This window comes from Dipodomys ordii, unplaced genomic scaffold (assembly GCF_000151885.1).
Source record: "Dipodomys ordii isolate 6190 unplaced genomic scaffold, Dord_2.0 Scaffold176, whole genome shotgun sequence".
NCBI classification, from domain to species: domain Eukaryota; kingdom Metazoa; phylum Chordata; class Mammalia; order Rodentia; family Heteromyidae; genus Dipodomys; species Dipodomys ordii.
This window is the reverse complement of record NW_012267392.1, coordinates 1,021,415-1,043,987: the sequence shown is the minus strand read 5'-3', so window position 1 is coordinate 1,043,987 and position 22,573 is coordinate 1,021,415. Positions and strand designations below refer to the sequence as shown.

Sequence of the window (22,573 nt, the reverse complement as noted above, 5' to 3'; positions counted from 1 at the left end):
TATTTTTAGTTCAGACACTTATGGAATGACATCTGAGTGCTTGCACGCCTGCTCGCCCACCACTGGGAGTCACACAGCCTGATTCTGCCCAAATAAGGGTGGCAGCCTGTCAGTCTCCCCGAGAGGAAGGGTGGGCCCAACAGGTGGATGGATGGTGCAGAAAGGCTTGGATGCCAGGGATAGGGTGTAAGTGGGTCAGATACCAGTCGAGTCCATGCTACGCCCTGTAGTGTTTCTTAGGCCTCCCAGCTTTCCAAGTAGCCCTGACCTCTTCCTCTGTCCCCAACAACAGTGTGGCTGCCTCTCCCATCCCTGGAGCTACAAGATCTCAGGATGGTTTACCCTCTTTTTTTCCCTTTTTGTGCCATTCTTGGGGCTTGAACTCAGGTCCCTGAGCTTTTTTTGCTCAAGGCTAGGACTCTACCACTTGGAGTCATTGCTCCACTTCCAGCGTTTTGGTAGCTCATCGGAAAGAAGACTCTTACAAACTTTCCTGTCTGGGTGGGTTTGGAGCCACAAGCCTCAGGTCTCAGCCTCCTGTGTATGCTAGGATTACAGGTGAGTCCCCAGCATCTGGCTTGTTCTTCTTTCACCCTTCCCCCCATCTTCTGGTGCTAGTATTCAAACCTAGGACCTCCCACATTCTAGGTAAGTGCTCTGCCAATAAGCTATGCCCCGGAAAAGGCCCATTTCCTCTTACAGGAAGTTCCTTGGCTTATGGAAGCCACTTGCAGAGCTAGCTCAAGGTTGGAGGGCCTACAGAAGCTCTTATATCTCAGTGAGGCAGCAGTGCAATCACCTCTAGCTTGGTACCAGGCCAGGTGTGCTATGGTGGGGTTGGCAGTAGCAGGTGGCTGGGGTCAAGCCATCCCCATTGCCTCTATGAGTTCTCTAGTCAGACAGGTCCCTGTGTGAGAACGCTGGTGGCTCACAACAGTAATCCTAGCTACTCAGGAGGCTGAAGTCTGAGGATCAGGGTTTGTAGACTCTTATCTTGAAGTAACCACCAAAAACCCACAAGTAGAGATGTGGTAGAATGCTAGCCTTGAACATAGAAGTCAAGTAAAAGAGTGAGGCCCTGAGTTCAAGTCCAAGCACTACACACACAGGGTAAACAAAGACAAAAGACAAAGATCCTTTTATCCCACCCTACCCCTACCAGGAACACCAGCCCTGGGACATCCAGCCCCTGATTGATCCCCTGGGTCTGAGGGCCAGTGGTCCCTCTGGGGGCTGAGTTTTGCTCTTTAGTTGAAGTACCCTAAGAATTCCTGCATGTTCTGCATTCTTGCTGGTTCTGCAGGCCTTCTTCCTGAGTTCTTACTACAGCAGAGTCTGGAGTCCCCGGCAGGAGAACCCAGGCCCCTCACCCCAACTCCCCTGCCTAGGTCCATCATCCCCCAGCTGCTTTGCGGAGCCTGGAGATAAAAGCCCATTGGCTATCCTCCACCCCCCTAGCTCCTGAGCCTGGAAGAGGCACATGGATGGACCCCATCCCCTACCCCAGGGGTTCACTAAAGCCTAAGCCAGAGTTTGCGCACAGACAAGGGCTTCAGGGAGGGGTGAGCAGGGGAACGGCTGCCCCCGAGTGGCCATCTGCTGGCTAGCAGGAATTATAGGCTGTTGCCTGCTGGGTGCACAGCCTGATCCAACTCCCTGGGTCTGCCAAGGGAAGAGTCTCCAAACTAGGGACATGGGATGGAGCAGAAGGAGGGTTTCCGAGGGGTTGAGCTGAGACTCCCCCCAGCTGTGGCTTCTTCTCCCCGGATGGAACGGAAAGAGCTGTGTGTTCAGGACCACAGAGTGGGCTGTGACCTGGAGGAGGAAGGCAGGACAAAGTTGGGCCTGGAGGTGTTCAGGGAGTCCAGGGCAGGACAGGGGTCCCCCATCTTTGTTGATCTGAGCCACCCAGGTCTCCCACACCCTCAGTGTGGGCCTGTCAAGTGTGAACTTGGCTTTTCCATGAGCATCACTTCCTTATCATGTCCTTATTTCTTTCTCTGGCCCTGCTGCATCTCTAGCTGGTATGCAGTGGGAGTGGCATGTACTCTACACTGGTGGTCCAGTGTGGGATCCAGGAGGGGTGGCCATGGGTGAGGGGCAAGGGCAGTTGTCCATGCTGGGACCTGGATCACAGGAGGATGCCTGTCCCTTCTTGCAGAGAGAGGCAGCAATGTGGGCCCAGGAGGGGTTTGAGGTGAGGAGGTAGCACATGGGGCTCCCAAGCTGGGGTATCAGTCCCTGAACCCTGCTCTCATCCACATAACACACAGAGAGACCCAGATTAAGGTAAAGAAGCGACAAGAGGCAGTGTGATGACAGTAACTGCAGAATTCAGGGGTCATGGAAAATCAGTGTGGGTGTGGGTGTGTGCATGTGTGCACGCACACCCACAACCCCCCCCACACACACATGCACACACTAGTACTGTGGCTTGAACTCAGGGCCTAGGTGCTGTCCTTGAGCTTTTTCACTCAAAGTAAGCCCTCTACTACTAGAACCACAGCGCCACTTCCAGCTTTTCAGAGGTGGTAAATTGGAGATAAGAGTCTCACAAACTTTCCTGCCTAAGCTGGCTTTGACCCAGGATCCTTAGATCTCAGCCTCCTCAGTATCAAGGATTACAGGTGTAAGCCATCAGATCCTGGCCTGGTTTGGGTTTTAAGGAAGCCACAGAGACTCCATTCATGCCCCAGGACTCTGTGATACCCAGGAGCAAGCAAGATCTCCCATTCTTTCCCAATCCAGCACTGGTGTCTAACCAAACTCTGGGTTTTCTTTCTTGCAGATGTTGGAGTAGTTCAAGTTTTGGCCACAGGCAAGTCTGCAGGGCCTGAGATTGGTAGGTGGCCTACCATTTTGTCCATGGGAGGGTGCTGGTGTTGGTCTCCTGCTGCTCAGCATATAGAACCAAGGTCATGGTCACCTGGAGACCCACCTAAGTGTTTAGCAGGGCTCTATCCTGGGAGCCATGTCTGTGGTAGAGCCTTCCCTTAACTCAGAGAGCACAGGCATCATGTCTGCTCTGTATGGCTGATGGATGGCTCCAGTACCCACAATGCCCCGCACTGTATACAGTGTCCCTCATTGGTGGGCTGTGCCTGCTCCCAGGCCTCAGCACATTCTCACACTGCTGGCACAGTGCCTGCCCCCTCTCCATTTCAGGCTGGCCTCACTGGCAAGGTGTGATTGGCAAATCTCTTCCTCTGAAAAGCCTCTTGACTCCCCAACCCACACACCATAGCCTATTCTGTCACATGACTCTAGTGACTTCTTTGTCTTCCCTTGCTAACTCCAGTCCCTCAAACTTGAGCCTTCCTAGTGTGTTCTCAGAGACACCATATACCAGGCAGCAAACACAGAGTCCATTTGTGATCCAAATGAACCAATGAATTAACAAAGGGAGAATGAAGGCAGAGCTACAAGAGACCAGAGTAGTAAGCCACCCATCCCCAGGGCTAAACCGAGACAACCATGAAGAGCTGGGGACACATTTGCACAGATAGAGACCAGGAGTGGGGTTCCCAACATGGGGAAGGGAGGAGAATGAGGCTGGACATGGCAGGGTGGAGTATGGAGAGGTGGGGACACTATCCAGAGCCATTGGCAGAGTGGTGACTCAGTTGTGTCTCCTCTCTGGGCTGCAGATTTCAAATACGCTGTCATTGGAACTGCCTTGGGTATTGTCATATCGGCTGGCTTCCTGGTGTTGAAGATCTGCATGATCAGAAAGCACCTGTCTGATAACAACTCTTCAGAGCTCAAGAGCACCCCGCTGTGCACCAGTGGTAAGGGCCCTGTGACACCCAGCACCACATACCCCATGCTGCCTGGCCCCACGAAGGAAAGTGTTTTAGTCAGCTTGTGTCAGCTATAACAAAAGACCTGAGGTAGTCAACTTATAAAAGATGGTTTTATACTGTCTCACAGTTTTTGTTGTGCGTATTTATTACCCCCTGTAGGGCTTGAACTCAAGGTTTCATGCTCTCACTTTTTTTTCCCTCAAGGCTGGTGCTCTACCACTTGAGCCATACCTCCACTACTTCCACTTGTTTTTTTTCCTTTTTGCTGGTTCATTGGAGCTAAGATTGTGCTCTTGTGGACTTTTCTGCCCTGGCTGGCTTTGAACTCTGACCCTCAGATCTCAGTGCTCAGCTTGGCTCACAGATTGAAAGTTTCGGTCCAGGACTCATTAACTCTGTGGCTTTGGGACTTCTAGTGGCACAAAATATTGTAGAAGCTATGTATGGTGGAGGAAGCTGGTTTAGCTCATGGCCACAGTGAGAGAGAGAGAGAGAGAGACAGAGAGAGAGAGACAGACAGAGACAGAGAGAGGCAGAGACACAGAGAGAGAGAGATTCATAAGCACACTTGAAGACTCATCTCTGAACCCTCAGACTTCCCACTAGACCTCAAATGTCCCATCATGCCCCACTTGGGGACCAAGTCTTTGACATAAAACTTTGAATGGTGTCCTGCATTGCCACCCAGCTTGCGGTACTGAGGACAGCTCCGTGACAATTATCAGAAGAAGAATGAAAACCAGAACATAGAGCCCAGCATACTCCAGGGAGGAGAAAGTGGCCCTCTTTCTCTATCTCTTTCTTCCACCTCCTCTCCCCCCTCCCCCCACTTCCCACTCCCTGCCTCTGTGTCTTTTTTTTTTCTTTTGCTAGCCCTGGGGCTTGAATTCTGGGCCTGGACTCTGTCCCTGAGCTTTTGTGCTCAACACTAGTGCTCTACCACTTGAGCCATGGCTCCACTTCCAGTTTTTTTGTGGTTAATTGGAGATTAGAGTCTCATGGGCTTTTCTGCCCAAACTGGCTTCGAACATTGACCCTCAGATCTCAGCCGCCTGAGTCACTAAGATTACAGGTGTGATCACCAGCACCTGGCTTCTGTCTGTCTTTTTGTCCCATCCTCCCTCTGTGTCTGTCTCTCTGTCTCTTGTAGCTGTGCTTTGTGTCTCTCTGTTTTACACTTCTCTGTTCCACTGTTCTTGATGTTTCTGAGCCCCAAGTCCCCTAGAGAATGTTGGGAAGAAGATCTGAAGTTGGCTTCATGCAGGACTTTGTTTCTTAATTCAAGGATGCAGCCATGAGGTGGGCCCAAGCATGGTGGATATCAGTGCTGTGATGTCAGACAAACCACTGCTGTGTGTGGGAGAGCCACAGTGTGGTCCACGTCCCGAGGACCTGAGCAGGAAATGGGCCTCCTTGAGCAGAAGCTGAGCAGTCAGCGTGACTGTGACCTAGCAGAAGGCAGTACTGATTTATGTTCGTCTGTCCCCAAATATCTCCCACAATGCATCTGCTGTTGTATTACTTTTCTTTTTTTTCTTTTGCTGTTCTGGGGTGGATGCCGGGGCCTGAGCACACCAGCCAAGTGCTCTTTCCCTGGGATGTGTTTCCCCCTTCTTGAAGTAGACTCAATGAAATGACTGTAAATGTTCTCCAAGATGTTTTTGTACCCTTGGAGAATTTTGACTGGAAATTTTGACTATAAAGACATAGAACCCGGTGTTGTTGGGTCACACCTGTAATCCTAGCTGCTCAGGAGGCTGAGAGCTGAGGATTGATGCTTGAAGCCAGCTTGAGCAGAAAAGTCCATGAGACCCTTATTGCTAATTAACCAGCAAAAAGCTAGAAGAGGCAGGTGTGGCTCAAGTGGTAGAATGTAAGCATTGAGTGGAAAAAGCCAAGCAAGAGTGTGAGCCGAGTGTGAGTTCAAGCCTCAGTATTGGTGCACATGCTCATGGGTGCGTGCATGTGTGCACGTGTGCGCGTGCACACACACACACACACACACACACACACATGACGTATGAAAGAGAGATTCAGTCCAGAGGCTGGATGTGACATGGGGGGATTCCCAAGATACTAATTTCTTGCTATTTGTCCAGGACACGAGGGGTTCCATTCATCTTAGACACTGATGTCTCCTTGCTTTTGTATGTCTACTATGAAGAGGAAGGAAACAGCCCTGAATCACCACCACAGACCTCTTCAGGACATTAGCAAAGAAGGGAGCCCCAGAGCTACAAGTGGAAGGAAGATTTAGGGTGATAAGAAAGCTCTAGGGATCACTTAGACTCAGCTATGTGCCAGTTTAGGGGGCCTAGTGACGGGATCTGAAGAGAGATGCATTAACTGTGACCAAGGCCAAGCTGGGTTCACCTTCCAGCAAGTGACTGGCCCAGAGCCTCTCAGCACGGCCCTCCTGACCCCAGCCATCAGTGGCCCTGTGAGATTGAGCCAGTGTCACAGGTCCCCTTTCTAATGCTGTGTTTTCTCTGTCTAGACACCATCATGTGCAAGAAGAGAACCTCCAGGTAAGATGGCCACGGATGAAGTCAGAGGGGGCTGGTGGATCTCCTGTCTTGCTGCATCCTGGCTTTCTCTCAGGGCAGAGAGACATGTCCTCCCTTTCTCACTCTCTCCTTCTTTGTACTAATGGGTGGGTATCATGAGAGTGGGGACCACAAAGAGTGATAGCCACCGCTGCGCACTGGTGGCTCACATTGTAGTCTTAGCTACTCAGGAGGCTGAGATCTGAGCATTGCAGTTTGAAGCCAGCCCAGGCAGGAAAGTCTGTGCAACTCATCTCCAGCTAATCATCAAAAAACAAATCAAGAAGTGGCGCTGTGAGGCAAGTGGTAGAGTGCTAGCCTGGAGCAAAAGATGCTCAGGGACAGTGCCCAGGACCTGAGTTCATGCACCAGGACCAGCACACACACTCACACACATTGCGTGCGCACAATAGTCAAGGGCTTGGGCTTTCCAGCACACGTCTTGGGTTAGATTTTCTTAAAGGCTCTTTTTGCTAGATGACATTAGATGACATTCATATATCTTCATTTTTATAGTCTGCTCCCTAAAATGTCAGCTCCTCGAGGGGAGGTCTTCCTTTTCATCTCTGTATCCCCAGCACTTGACACAAGTACCTAGATCCCAGTACCCACAGAAGTGTTGAATGAATGAACAGGCACAGCTCTGGGCCAGGTACTGGGCTGAGAAAGGAGGAAGCTTACAGGGGACTCTAGGCTGCCGAATAGAGAGCCACAGAATGCCAGGACAGGATTAAGCCCGTGTGCCTTGGGTGTTGGGGGTGCTGGGGGTGCAGAGCCCATTCGGAAGCAGTGCATAGAGTAGGGTGGTGGGGCTTGGTCTGTTGCAGAAGCGGGAGGATAAGCTCACATGGGCATGCATAGGGATGTTTGGCTTATTGTAGAAAGAAAAGGCTGCAAAGATGTATAGTTCCTCCTCAGGGAGGATCCAACAGTGAAGCGGCTAAGTGAAGGAGTCTGAAGGTTTTCCTGATACTTCATCAACCAGGTGATTCTAGGCAGGGAGTGGATGGAATATTCTTTCTCCTAGGTGCCAGAGGAGGAGCCCTGGCACCAGGTTAGATGGTCCTATAAGAGATTTGGACTGGCTGCAAAGCTCAGTAGAGACAGCAGAGAAGTGGACCTTCTCTGGAAGGATTTTTTTTTGGAGAGGTGTAGGCTAAAGGAAGGTATTTTTCATAATCCAGGCAGATGGGGTGGACCGGGGTGGCTGCCATAGTTATTCAAAACAAATATTTGAAGCTGGATGTTGGTGGCTCATGCCTGTAATTCTAGCTGCTCAGGGGACTGAGATTTTTAGATTGAGTTTCAAAGCCAGCCAAGGAAGGAACATGCATGAGACTCTTATCTCCAATGAACCACCAAAAAAGCCAGAAGAGGAGCTGTTGCTCAAGTGGTAGAGCATTAGACTTGAGGAAAAAAATACTCAGAGACAGTGCTTAGGCCCTAAGTTCAAGCCCTAGGACCAGAATTTTTAAAAATGAAAGCCAAGTGCTAGAGAAAGAAGAACTGGAGAAAGGCAGGCAGGAAGGGAAGGAATTGAGACTTTGGAAAGAAGTAGGCACACTTTCCAAAACTAACACTAGAGGGAGTCAGTGAGAGTCCGGAAGATTTAAGATCCCAAAGAAGCATTAAGAACAAGCTAGAGTCCGCGTGTGCCCAGCTTTGTGTGTGCTTTCTACCACCTAGGACTTAGTTCCCAAAGGGCCTATTGCCTTGTTTTAGAACCTAACACTGAGTTTCTCCAAATGGTTGGATGGCCCAGTATAGTGGTGCACATTGTTAATACCAGCTACTCAGGAGGCAGAGATAGGAGGATCCTGGTTCAAAGTCAGCTAGGGAAAAGTTAATGAGACAACTTATCTGAAATAACAATAATAATAATAATATACTAATAATAAAGGTTTGTCACATGGCTTCGATGGTGAAGTGTTCATTAGCAAGCTTAGAGGACTTGAGTTGAATGAAAATGAGAAATTTTTGTGCTCAATGTAGGGAGGGTTGTTACTGTCCCTAGTGGTTTATGGCTCTTCTGTGCACATGCACAGGCAAAGATGAAAAGAAAATCCAAAATATGTGTTGTCTGCTCAGCACTGCTTTGGAGACTGATGGATGAAGCCTCTGTGTGTGTGTCTGTGGCTAGGGACTGGAGCCAGAGGGCAGGGTCACAGTGCAGGGCCACAGGGCATTGCACTGTTGCTTTTTTCCTAGTGGTTTGAACTCAGAACTTTACACTTGCCAAGCTGATGCTCTACCACCTAAGCCAAGCCTTCATGCTGGAGGATTTTTGCTGGTTGTTTTTGAGATAATCTCACATCTTCCTCCAGCACATGCTTGAGTTATGATCTGCCCACTTGACGCTTCCTATAGTCTCTGGGATCATAGTTGTGTGCCTATGATATCTGGCCACTGTTCATGGAGATGGAGCCTCGAGGATTTTTCTCCCAGGCCTGACTTGAAACCTCAATCCTCTTATTCTCAGTCTCTTACATAGCTTGGGATGAGAGGAAGGTACCACTGTACCCAGCCATGGGTTGAGAAGGATTCTGAAGAACTGTTCTGACTGATCCTCCCCTTTCCAGGCTTCCAAGTATGTTTTGCTTGTTTTGCATTTTCTCTGTACTCATAGAATTATTTTTCTTGGTTGGCCCATGTGAAAATCCATGCAGCATCATGGTATTTCACCCCTAAATCCATCACAATTGTGCCTCCCATAGTCCCAGCACAGAGGCCATTCCTGAGATGAACCTTAATTCTGTAATGTCACCAATTTCCCCTTCTGTAGTCACATTTCTCCAATTGTTTTCAGAGTAACCTTTTATTGCTCTACTTATTCAGTGCAGAAAATATCACTGGGTTTGATTTTATCTCTCTTTAGTCAGTGGTGGACAATTTCTGCCTTTTTCTTACCATTTCACATCAATTTGGAAGGAACCAAGCCTTATTTAATTTCTCTCATATGATTTCTCATTTTGTAGATTTGTTTGTTTCCTGTTTCCACATAAAGAGGTCCAGACTGAATTTGTTGTTATTGTATTGTGTTGGTTTTGGTCAAGAATACTACATAGGGAAGGAAAGGGGAAGAGAAGGGAGGGGAGAAGAGGGTAGAGAGGGGAGCTTCAAGACGATTTTGTGTTTCTTTTCTGGTATGAGTCAGCAGGCACATGGCTACAGCCAGCTACACTGCTGGTGATGCTTCATTTGATGGCTTGACAGGAAATGACTCTGGCTTCTGCATATAGAGATTAAAACATTCCCCTTTGGGGCTGGGAAGGTGGCTCAGTGGTAGAGCGCTTGCCTTGCATGCATGAGGCCCTGGCTCGATTCCTTAGCACCACATAAGCAGAAAAAGCCGGAAGTGGTGCTTGGCTCAAGTGGTAGAGCACTAGCCTTGAGCTGAAGAGCTGAGGGACAGCGCCCAGGCCCAGAGTTCAGGCCCCATGACCAGAAAAAGAAACAAAAACACAAAAAACATTCCCCTTTGCAGTTAGGAAGGACTGGTACTTTGAGATTCATGTGACTATCTGACCACTACCAATTCCTCAGTACTGACTTTGAATCTGTTCAGGATCTGTGCCTGAATGAGCTTTGGCTCTTGGTGGTTACAAAATTACTACGTTTCCAATTCTAGCACTTCTTCTACATTTGATAGATGTAGGGTTTTAAAATTATACCATACATTAGTTGCACAAGAGGGTATTTCAGCCAGGCACTGGTGGCTTACACCTGTAAGCCTAGCTATACAGGAAGCTGAGATCTGAGGATCATGGTTGAAAGCAGCCTGGGAAGAAGAGTCCATAAGACTCTTAACTCCAAGTGCCCACCAAAAAGAAAAGAAGTAAGAAACAGAGGTGTGGTTCAAGTGTAGAGGGCTAGCCTTGAGTGAAAAAGCTAAGAGACAGTACCCAGGCCCTGAGTTCAAGCCCCACTACCAGCCCACATGCACACACACACACACAAACACACACACACACACATGAAAACCAGATCTGATTACCTTGTGGTCAGGGCCACTGAAGGCCACTGCTTCCAGACTCCAGCAATGGGCAGCAAGAAGTATGTGTTTAATCACAAAGTCAATCCCACGAAGTTCTTCCTGAGCTTCCCCTATTCATGATTTGAACTCTTCTCCTTCCAAGTAAAAACTCTGGCTCTCAATGCTACAAAATATGTTCATACATTTTCCCTATCCTAATTATATACACCAAACACTTCCAGAATTAGACTGGACAGCTGCCCCTGCTCAGTAGATCCGAAGATGCTCCTACAGTGTGTTAAGATATGTAAGGCAACTCAGTCACGAGAAACAGAGAAGCCCCATCTTGAGAGGTTGAGTTGGGAATCTTTATTGGACAGCTGGCGGTTGCAAGTGGACTCCTGTCTCAAAGACCTGCAGCCCCTCAAATACACTCAACACTGTCAAAAAACTGGGCCATGAGAGCAGGAGGGGAAAGAAAGAGCAGAAAAACAATACCAACAAACCATATCAATTCCAATGGAGAAATGAAGTGGGATGCCATGGCGACCAGAGTGGAGACAGAAGACACAGGCACACAAGGCCTGGCATAATGGTGCCTGAGCTCATCCAGTCCTAAATAATGCTGGGGCATGGGACAGGGTCATGGGAAACTCAACAGTCTCCCATGTTCAAGGCATAGGACTGACGGTCCAGAAACCCGTGGTCCAAGTTCCCACCCCTGCCTCTAGGAATTCAGACACGCCCATCACCTGGGAGGTAGGACTCCACCCTCCTCCACCATGAAGACAAGATGGCCCAGTTAAAGCCAATTTCCTATCCACCATGTGGCCAAGATAGCGCTAGCTAGACCCAGTCTCCCCATTTCAGTGGTATTGTTGTTGTTGTTTTATTTGGCTGATTGGAGATAAATGTCTCACAGTTTTGTCTGCCTTAGCTGGCATTGAACCTTGATTGTCAGATCTCAGCCACTTGGGTAGCTAGGATTCTAGAGCCACAAATCAATCACTCTTTCCTCCTTCTTTCTTTCTTTCTTTCTTTCTTTCTTCCTTCCTTCCTTCCTTCCTCTCTCTCCCTTCTTTCCTTCCTTCCTTCCTCTCTCCCTCCCTCCCTTCCTTCCTCCTTCCTTCCTTTCATTTCTTTCTTTCTTTCTTCCTTCCTTCCTTCCTTCCTTTCTTTCTTTCTTTCTTTCTTTCTTTCTTTCTTTCTTTCTTTCTTTCTTTCTTTTCTTTCTTTCACCATCTCCGAGCTCTTTTGTTCAATGTTAGTGTTCTATCACTTTCAGCCAAAGTTCTGCTCCTGGTTTTCTGGTACTAAAATGGAGATCAGAGTCTCACCAACTTTCCTGCCCTGGTTGGCTTTGAACCGTGATCCTAGATCTCAGCCTCTTGAGTAGCTAGGATTACAGTCAGGAGCCACCTGTGCCTGGCTCACCTGTTCTCCTGATACACCCCAGGGTGCCCTGCAGTCATAACTCGTCTTTTTCTCCAGTCATCACATGCTTCCCCAAGACCCTGCCTACCTTGCCTTTTACTGAAAGTTGTTCCTAGATTCCTGGTGGCTGGCAAACCCACTGGTTCAGAGCCAGTACTGTGTGTCAAAGATCAGCCTCATCCACTAAGCCATCCTGCCACAGCCAATTCCAAGCTCGGAGCTGCAGCCAGCCATGGGAGGAGGCCACTTCCTGGCTACCCATCCCCCCGGGGCATCAGCACCTCAAGTGCAGATTCTGACAGAGGTCCAGCCACTCAAGATGAAGCCCTTTTAACTCAGGGTTTGATGAAGACAATCAGCAGGATGAACTCATTGCTCAGCCTCATTGTCTAGACTGGGCAATCTGTCAACTTGGGTGCTTATGAGCTCATTATCCTTCAAGGGAGATGTACAAACTCCTGATAATGCTGGTAATTCTCACTTGAGTCTTTCCTCCATTTCTTTCCACTTCTCTCACTATGCCTTTGTCTTCAGAAAAAAATATTAGTCTATTAATTTTAAAAATATTAGTTTCTATTACTTGTACTAATAATGGGTTTCATAGCTGGCAGCTGGTGGTAGACTTCTGTAATCCTAGCTACTCAGGAGGCTGAGATCTGAGGACTGTGGTTCAAAGCCTGCCCAGGTAGGAAAGTCTGTGAAACTCTTCTCTCCAATTTATTTCCAAAACCTGGGAGTAGAGCTGTGGTTCAAGTGGTAGAGCTCCAGCCGTGAATGAAAAAGCCAAGTGAGAGTACAAAGCCCTGAATCCAAGCACAAGTACCCTGAGTTCAAGCCCCAGTCCTGGCACACACACACACAAGAGAAAGAACAAGAGGACATCATTTTCCAGGTACTTTCCTATAGCTCTTGTTAGACTGAAAGAGGTAATGAAGAGGTAGGTAGGCAGGAGTGGCACAGGTTTCATTCAGGAGAGAAAGACCATTGAGGGTCTCAAGCAGAAGCTTGGATCCAATGCTTCTTGGAGACTGGGGGGGCTTTTATGAGTGATCAGTGGAAAAGTAGTGAGAGGCCCTGTCAGGTTAGAGAATTGTGTGTGGTTTTGGTATATAATGGGTGGCCTGGGCTGTGCAGGTAATGAGGAAGAGGTGGGGTGGTGGGATCTGTATCAGGTAACTAGAATGGGTGTCCAGGCAACTCTAACAGATCTCTCCACCTTTTTCCTCATAGCATTGGTTCAGATCTGTACAGACTCTTCAACTACAGACTCGGCACTTCCCCCAAATATGCTCTACTGACATGGGAAGCACTGCTTTCCTCTCATTCCTCAAACTGCTTGGGATTTTGTCTGGCCAGAAAACAATCACAGAGTTCCAATTGATCTGAAAAACTGACTTCCTTTCCCTGGAAGCTCCTGGCCACAGGCCTGTTTCTGGATAGCTCAGGAGACACCCAATCCTGCTACCTCTTGTCCATGATTCCCTCTACCTGCCGGGTTTGTTGCACATAAGCACAATACAGTATTTAGAGCATAGTGACTTGTAAGTAAGTCTTGTAAGTAAGTCTTGTACGTAAGACTTGGTAACTCTTTCAGATCTTTCTCTTCCTTTCCAGAGATGACCAGGTGATTGAGCTGTGAGCAGAGCATTGGCTGTCTGGACAATTTGCCCACAGGTACAACCTCCGCAATTCTTTGAATCTGGATGCCTAAGGTAGACAATGGACCTTCGGTGGACTCAGTGTGAGAAACAAATTGTGAAAGGACTAGAATCAACAGTGCCTTTTCCTCTTCAGCAAGGCTAACTGCTCAGAGCTAACAGGCAAAGATGGAAGCCAGTCAATTCCTATCATCCAACGCAGGCCCCCTCCCAATAAGGGAGCTCTTCATGCTTCCTATGGTGGTGTTGTCTCCAGGCCTGGTAAAGAGAGCTCAGGGCCCAGTTTCCTCAGCCCCACCATTTCAACAGTTAAGACAAATTTTCTAGAACTCGGCCTCATCATTTTAGCTGCCACATTAAAGCCATCCTGTATGAACATCCAGAAAAATGTTGAGATAATGGTAAGTCAGTTATAAGGGCCATCAATGGAAGACTGACTTACTAGAAAGAGAAAGGTCCTGGGCAGCTGTGGGCTGAGACTGGCAGCTGTGTGGATCTTCAAATAAAAGGGGCAGCAGGGGCTGGGAATGTGGCTTAGTGGTAGAGTGATTGCCTAACATGCATGAAGGCCTGGGTTCGGTTCTTCAGCACCACATAAACACAAAAGGCCAGAAGTGGTGCTGTGGCTCAAGTGGTAGAGTGCTAACCTTGAGCAAAATAAGCTCAGGGACAGTGCCCAGGCCCTGAGTTCAAGCCCCAGGATTGGCAAAAAAAAAAGCAATAGCAAAGAACTAAGGGAAAAATGTATGTGTCTCATAGAGAGCTACACAAATGTAAGCTATTGTTCTCATGCCATTATTTTATGGTGATTATTGCAATCTGCATGATATATGCAAGGTAGACAGGACTGGCAGGGAAACACAACATTCTATTATTATTCAGTCAAAAGTTCTAAGGCACAAATGTTCCCCTCACTTCGATGTGTATGTGTGTGTGTGTCTGTGTGGGGGTGGGGGGGGTGGGGATGCACGCACATGTGTACTGGTACTTGGGCTTGAACTCAAGGCCCTAAACTATCACTTAGCTTGTTTTGCTCAAGTGATCTACCACATGAACCACCTCCACTTCTTTTTGCTAGTTAATTGGAGATCAGAGTTTCTTGGATTTGTCTTCCTAGGCTGGCCTCTAACCTTGATCGTCATATCTCAGCCTTCTGAGTAGTGAGGATAAGAAGAATGAATCGCCAGCACCTGGCCCTCACATTGATTTCTAACCTTTTTCTAGAAGGAATTCTGTACAAATCCAGGTGGCCCTGAACAATGACTCTTTGGGTTGGGTTCCCCTCCTCACATATGATGGCAGCTAAGCTCTGTTTCAAAATGAAGTGCTGAGTTATGATAATTTGCCTCAATTCCCATGGTGTCTTTTGTCTAACTTGATAACAATGTTTTTCATTAGCAGCCTTTGTTAACTGATCACCTAAAGCGGCAATGCGCTACTCATAAGCAATTTTCTGTGTGTAAGATAGAATAAACCATCTTGGAAGAGATCTGCTAATTGATTTGTTTCTTTTAGCAGCAGTTTAATTAAGACATCTAGTTGGTGAATGGTGAAATCACTTGTGAGCTAAAGGTGAAGGGCTCTGGGTTCCCCATCCATTGTTTTATGCCCCATACATATCATTTGCTGTCGGGAGTCTGGTTTTATTTTAGCTCCAAGTGCAGTAGAGACAGTGGGATATGACAGAGTTATGTCCTGAGAAATTCAAGGTTCATTGAGTGCTTTCATGATGGTGGAAACACCATAGTGTTTTTAGACCAACTCACTAAACAATTGAATCTTACAGGGCTGTTATTTATGCAGCCCATTATTGGCTGAAATGTCATTTATGCTGTATGCCAGCGAAGAGTTCCCTCATCAGGAAACCACATGGACTGGGGTCCTTAGAATGTGGCTCTCTAGCTTAACTCTCCATGCCCTAAGCTTCTTTCTCTACCAGAAATCCTCTCCACCCACTCGTGACAGCTCCTTGTGGATGAGGGTCCAGTGGCCAGTAGCTCTTAGAAGAATTTGGAGTTTCCTGATGAACTTGATCGTGAGTCAAGGCTATTCCAACATGGTTATCTCATTCTGTGGTTAAGAAATATGCACTGGACACCAAGGATGCCCTTGCTCTCTTGTCCAGTGTGCCTCTGAGCCCCCCAAACACATGCAGTGCTTTGACAAGATCTAGCCTGCCATGGTTTGGGGAATGCCATGCTTCAAGGGAAGGGATAGTGATTCACCACCTCTAGGAAGAGAACAGCCAGCCACAGGGTGTTTGGTGCAGTAGGCCTCAGGTGACAGTAGTGGCCAGGACCCAACAGCACAGCTGGAGCTCGGAGTTTCCAGGACTCAGTACCTGGAGGAGGGGGTGATTTAGGAGAATTACTGGACAAAGTCAAGAAATGAAGAATCAGGCCAGGTACTAGTGTTTCACAGTTGTAATCCTGGCTAATCAGGAGGCTGGGATCTGAGGATCATGGTTTGGAGCCAGGCCAGATAGGAAAGGTTATGAGACTCTCTTATCTCAAAATTAGTCACCACAAAGCCAGAAGTGGAAAGCTGTGACTCAAGTGGTAGAGCACTAGCTTTGAGCAAAAAAAAAAAAGTCTCAGAGATAGAGATAGCACCCAGGGCCTGAGAACAAGTCCCAGAACTGGCGTGCATGTACACACACACACACACACATACATATACACACAATGCAAATAGTGGAAGGGTTGTGGGATGGGCGTTAGAGGGAGAAATACCTGTGCTGGCTTAGGGAGGCCTTCGCGAGGAAGGAACAGGAGAGGGAGCCTCAACTCTGCTCCCAAAGTTGTGAGTCATTGACTTGGCTGTGGGCCACTGGCTTGGGGAAGGGTCAGATTGTAGACACATGATGCTCTGGTGTCAGAAAATGAATAGGCACAGAAGAGAGATGGATTTTTTCAAGGCAATTAATCTTTGCGCAGAAGGGTACACTGCAAAGCTCCCCAGAGCCAGGTAGGCACTCTGATGAGGTGGCCTGCTATTTTTTTTGGGGGGGGTCCAGTCATGGGGCCTGAACTCTGTGCCTGGGCGCTGTCCCTCAGCTCTTCAGCTCAAGGCTAGCGCTCTACCACTTGAGCCACAGCACCACTTCTGGCTTTTTTCTTTTTTCTTATGTGGTGCTGAGGAATCGAACCCAGGGCCTAAGGCATGCAAGGCAAGCGCTCTACCACTGAGCCACCTTCCCAGCCCTGCTATTTTTTTTTAAATCCCAACCCACACTGTCCTTCCTCCTTGTCAAAGAGTTAAGCTCTTGTTCTGTTTAAATTGGTTACCAGGGTAATGGGGTAGTACAAGGAAGTTAGAAATACTCCAACTATCCCTAGAGCAAGTTCCCACTCAAAGGGGTCTGTCTCATTGTGGCTGACTAGCAACGGGGCTACGGATGAGGTGGCTGATGGTTACAGTTGGGGATGGTTGGTAAAATCAGTGGAAAGTTCCCACTCCAGGGGAGGGAGTCTATTCTTTAATTCATACCTTTGACGTGGCTGACTGGTTACAAACAACACAGATGATAGCTACAGTTGAACTCAGGAAGCAAATAATTCCTGGAAATATCAGCACAGAACTGTGACTGGCTAAAAGATGGAGATACTTTGATTTGATGCAAAGATTGCTTTTCTTACAGTCTGCAACCAGGTACTGGGTCTCTAACTTCAACTCTTAGGAAGAAACCAAGACAGGCTATATTTGAAAGAACAAACTTCATGTTTCTGTGGGATTCATATCCAAATATTGGGGTTATAAAGGCTTATGTGGACAATTAGCACATTCTTGGGGACCCATGATATGAAAAGAAGGCTTTGTCCTCCACAAGAAAAGTCTGCAGAAGGCTGAGGCCTGTAATCATAGCTATTCAGGAGGCTGAGATCTGAGGATCGATGTTCAAAGACAGCCTGGCCAGGAAAGTCTGAGACTTTTTAAAAAAAATATATATATATATATATAAATGATTTTTCCCATTTTTTATTGTGAAAATGTGGTACAGAGGGCTTACAATTACATGAGCAAGGTAGTGAGTACATTTCTTATCAAGCATTGTTGCCTCCTCCTCCTTTGTTTCCCCTTCCCATCCCTTCCCATCTTTCCACACCCCCCCAAAGTTGTAAAGTTCATTTTTCAACATAACATCTTGTATATCTCATTGTTACAATGGGTCCACCTGTATCCCTATTTTAAAAAGTTATTTTTCCCTTCCCCTCCACAAATTATACCAACATCAAATACAGTGAAAACAGGGGTTATACCGTGGGGGAGGGACATACAAAGCAACAAAGAAGTCATCTTATAAATATGTTAGAAACAATTGCAAGAAAGAAAAACCATTTGAGTTCTTATCTTGGGGTTCATTTCGCCTAACGTCACCTTATCTGACTATTTCTGCTTATCTCAGACGTATACTAGTTATTGCAAATAAGGGAAACTATGGGACCTATGTTTCTTTGGGCCTGGCTTACTTCACTTAATATAATTTGTTCCAAGTCTTTCCATTTCCTAACAAGTGGAGCAATGCCATTCTTTCTGATGGAGGCATAGAATTCCATTCATCTACTGAGGGGCATCTGGGTTGTTTCCATATCTTAGCTATGGGAAATAATGCTGCAATAAACATAGTTGTGCTGGTAGTTTTAGTATGGTCTTGTTTGTGATCATTTGGGTAAATGCGGCCTCTTATCTCCAATTAACCACTAGAAAACCAGAAGTGGTGTTGTGGCTAAAGAGGTAGAGTGCTAGCGTTGAACACAAAAGCTTGGAAATGGGGAGGTGGGGAGGGAAGGGATGGTAAGGGAAAAACAAAGGAGGGGGTAACAATGCTCGATAGGAAATGTACTCATTACCTTACTCATGTAACTTTAACCCCTCTGTACAGTATCTTTACAATAAAAATATATATTAAAAAAAAACTTGGGGGCAGTGCCTAGGCCCTGAGTTCAAATCCCATGAATAACAAAAAAGAAAGAAAGCAAGAAAGCAAAGTCTGTAGGAAGGCCTGCTTAGATGAGAAGAGGCTGAGCCCAGAAGAGCCCAAAGTTAGGTGGAGAGGTGGCCTGAGGCAGACGACCTACATGAGGTGGATTTGGGCTATGCTCAGGGCACCGCCACTGACTGACACTTTTCCTTCTGTCATTTGTCCTCATCTGAGGCATGTCAGATTCATTAATCATCCTTCAAAAGAGGTGATTTCCCCCCACAAATATGTTACCATCAGATGACAAATGAGGGGGCCTATCTCTCAGGCTGAGAATATAGAGTGAGAGACTGACCCTCAAACCTCACTTCCTGGCCTATTTCCAGTCTAAAGTATCCATGGCCCTGAATTTCAGCTGACCAATGTTTTTCTCATTTGTGTCTGTGCAGGACAGAGCAGTGTTATAACAAAAGGGCTTTGAGACTGAGTACTGTAGAGTCATCCAATTAACCAGCAATACTGAGAGTGGAGGTGTGGCTCAAGTGATAGAACATGAACTATGAACAACCAAGAAAGCTGAGCAAGAGTATGGAGTCTCGAGTGCAAGATCCAGTACTAGCATGCCTGTGTATGTGTGTGCATGTATCTGCACGCATGTGTGTGCATGCATGTGCATGCACACACACACAAATAGCCATCCTAGCACACCTGTGTATGTGTGTGCGTGTATCTGCATGCATGTGTGTGCATGCATGCACACACACAAATAGCCAAGCACCAGTGTCTCATACATGTCATCTTAGCTACTCAGGGACAGCTGAGGGGTGTGGTTAAGGGTCAGGCTGGGCAAATAAATCTGATAAACTTTTTATTTCTAATTAAGCAGCAAAAACCAGGAATTGGAGTTGTGACTCAAATGGTAGAATGTCATCCTTGAATGAAAAAGCTAAGCAAGAGTGTGAGACTGTGAGTCCAGGCCTCAGTACCATTATAAAAAGAAAGAAAGGGAGAAATGAGAAAGAGAAGAAGGTGGTAAGGAAGAAGGTAAAGAAGAAGAGAAATAGAAGTAGAGGAGGAAGAGGGTGAATAAGAAAAGGAAAGAAAAGAAGAGGAGGAAGAGAAGGAGGAGGAGGAGGAAGAGGAGCAGAAGAGAAGAAGAGGAGGAAAAGAAGAAGAAGAACAAGAAAGAGAAGAAGAACAAGAAGAAGAACAAGAAGAAGAAGAAGAGGAGGAGGAGGAGGAGGAGGAGAAAGATAGGATTAGGGCTGAAGGTAAGGCTTAGTGGTAAAAGACTTAGCTAGTATGTGTAAGGCCCTGAGTTCAAAATCCAGCAAAACAAAGCAAAATCAAACAACATATGAAAATAAGGAGATCAAAAATGTTGCCAAGTGAATGGTAATGAAAGCAAAGCAAAGCAGCTGGCTGTGGTGCGCATGCCTGCAGTCTGCACAGTCTATCCATAGAAGAGGATGACAAGCTGCCACCTAGTATGGATTACATGGTGATCCTCTTGAAACAAACAAGAAAAATAATGGGTAAGTAGTCTACCAAAAGACATTGGATTCTGTTTTTTTTTAAGCTTGATACAAAGAAAGGCACAAAGAAAGATATGTGTCCATGATATTAGATGTCAAACAGACAGCCGCCACGAAGCTCCCTGCACCTGACCACACGGCTATAACAACAATGTTCCACACGCACAGGAGAATGCACGCCAGGCTATAAACCATTGGGACCATTGAAGAGTTTGGAATTTGTATGAAGCCACAGCAACCCACAAAAAAAATCATGTTTTTTTTGTTTTTTTTTGGGGGGGGGTCCGGTTGTGGGGCCTGAACTCTGGGTCTGGGCACTGTCCCTCAGCTCTTCAGCTCAAAGCTAGTGCTCTACCACTTGAGCTACAGCATCACTTCTGGCTTTTTTTCTTTTTGCTAATGTGGTGCTGAGGAATTGAACCCAGGGCCTCATGCATGCAAGGCAAGCGTTCTACCACTGAGCCACCTTCCCAGCCCTCATGTGTTTTTTTTTTTAAAAAAAGGAAAAGTTGAAGAATTGAAATTGTGCTCTCTACATTGACTGACCACAGTGAAATAAATGTTCTAAGCTATTTTAAAATGTGGGCTGGGGGAGGGGGGGCTGTGTGGCATCTGTGTGGCGTGTGCAAGGCCCTGGGTTTAATCCCAGCAACACATGCATTTCCAGGGAGAGGAGAGGAGGAGGGAGACGGGGAAAGGGAGGAAATGGGAGGGCAGGAAAGGAGAAAGGAGAGGGGAGGAAAGGGGAGAGGAGGGAAGGAGACAGGAAATGGGGAGGGAGGAGAGGAGAGGAGAAGAGAAGAGGAGAGAGAAGAGGAGGAGAATGGAGGGGAGGAAAAGGAAGAGGAGAGGAGAGGGGGGAATGGGAGGGGAGGAGAAGAAGGAAAGAAAAAAGAGAAAAAGGAAAGACAATATTAGTTACAGCTCTAGGCTTCAACACCAACTCTTTACCAACTCCATCTCTACAGCATTCATGTGGAATCCATTCTCATGTGCGCACACATGGTTCTTGTCTTTTACATAGTTTGCCAATTTTTATGAACCGAAATTACTGCCAATGTTTAACTTGCTTTTTAAATGTGTAGCATTTCTCATTTGTGTTACTAAAAACCACATGTAATGGAAATCCTTGTGTGCATTCTTTTGGCCGACATGAGAATTTCTCTGGGAGGAATTTTTACTTCTAAAAAGCCACCATTGACACATGGCCTGGCTGGTGTGGAAAGGCCTCTAGGCCAGTATTCAAGGGGTACCTGGTCTCCGTCCAACATTGGAACAAAGCCTGCCCCACCCTTGCCTCTTTGCCTGAGTTTTCATCTCAGCTTTGTCTCTAACCCCATCATGCCCTTTCTCTCCTTCCCTTTAGGAGCAGCTAACTTGATGGCTTTCATACGCATTGGTTAGAAGAGAAGATTGCCGAATGCAAGTGACCTGTAATCCTAGCTACTCAGGAGGCTGAGATCTGAGGAGTGTGGTTTGAGGCCAGCTCAGGCAGAAAAGTCCCTGTGAGATTCTAATCTCCTAGTAATTACTCAAAAACTGGAAGTGGTACTGTGGTTCAAAGGGATAGAGTGCTAGCCTTGAGCAAAAAGAGGTCAGAAACAACACCCAGGCTCTGAGATTGGGCTCCACAACTGGAGAAAATAAAAAGGTTGGATAATGTCTCCATTGGTACAAAAATCTCTGGACACATGGCCAGACATGGAGTCCAGAAACTGTCCTTTCTTCCTGCTGGCTGTGGATTTACAGCTCAGCCTTTATGGAACACAGTTCTAGAGAAAACAATACAGGGAAGCCTATATGCCCGAAATTATGAGGGGGCATTTCATGGTCCCAAACATCAACTTCAGGCTATGAGGCCCTACTCTACTTGCACAGAGAAGGTGACAGGCAGAGCATCAGATGGTAGGAAGGGAATCACCCTCAAAGAATCAGAGTTCTCACAACTTCCAAAGGACTGAAACTTACCTGCTTTCCTTCCTTCCTTCCTTTTTTCTTTCTCTTTTCCATTCTTTCTTCCTTTTTCTTTTTATGTGCCAGTACTACTTGCCTCTTTGTGGCTAGTGCTCTACCACTTGAGCCATGCCCTCAGTCTGATATTTTGCTGGTTAATTGGTGATGGAGTTTTGCAGACTTTTCTGTCAGCATTGGCCTTAAACTTTACTCCTCCAAGTCTCAGCCTCCTGAGTAGCTAGGATTATATAAATGAGCAACCAGTATTGGGTTGGGAATGAAACTTTCTAGTGTGGAATAAGTCTACAGAGGATTCCTTTGGAAGTTTTCCAAAGTCAAATCCTCCATGTAGGAAAGATAAATATTGGTCAGGATAACAGGCTATGGCCCTGGTCAGACTAAAATCATTCCATTTTCAGTGACTTTCTAAATGGGATGGTAAAGTTATCTGAATGCTTCATAACACCACATTGAACATAAGGAAAGAGCAGGAAAGGGGGTGGCTCACACCTATAATACTAACTACTTGGGAGGCTGACATCTAAGGATCAAGGTTTAAAGTCAGCTCGGATAGAAAAGTTGGTGAGACTCACCTTCAATTAACCACCACAAAGCTGGAAGTGGAGACTTTGGCTCAAGTGGTAGAGTGCCAGCCTTGAGCAAAAAGCAAGAAAGAGTACAAGGGCCTGAGTTCAAGTCCCAGTAACCAGCACACACACACACACACACACACACACACACACACACACA

General features: G+C 46.9%; 1 protein-coding gene across 2 annotated transcripts in view; it reads left to right on the top strand.

Moving 5' to 3' along the window:
• LOC105998883 (chromosome unknown open reading frame, human C10orf128) overlaps nucleotides 1–13,994 on the top strand; it is a 32,580-nt gene extending 18,586 nt beyond the window's left edge. Inside the window, exons 2-6 of one of the 2 annotated variants that reach the window (XR_001175714.1) lie at nucleotides 2,789–2,842; nucleotides 3,648–3,788; nucleotides 6,301–6,331; nucleotides 8,829–8,936; nucleotides 13,371–13,994. Coding sequence is in view for 1 of the 2 variants with exons in the window: in XM_013033717.1 (XP_012889171.1) it covers nucleotides 2,789–2,842; nucleotides 3,648–3,788; nucleotides 6,301–6,331; nucleotides 13,371–13,395 (251 nt within the window). In the remaining variant the exon portion in view is untranslated. The remainder of the gene's footprint in view (nucleotides 1–2,788; nucleotides 2,843–3,647; nucleotides 3,789–6,300; nucleotides 6,332–8,828; nucleotides 8,937–13,370) is intronic. The other variant, XM_013033717.1, reaches the window with a different exon arrangement.
• The last annotated feature ends 8,579 nt before the right edge of the window (nucleotides 13,995–22,573 follow it).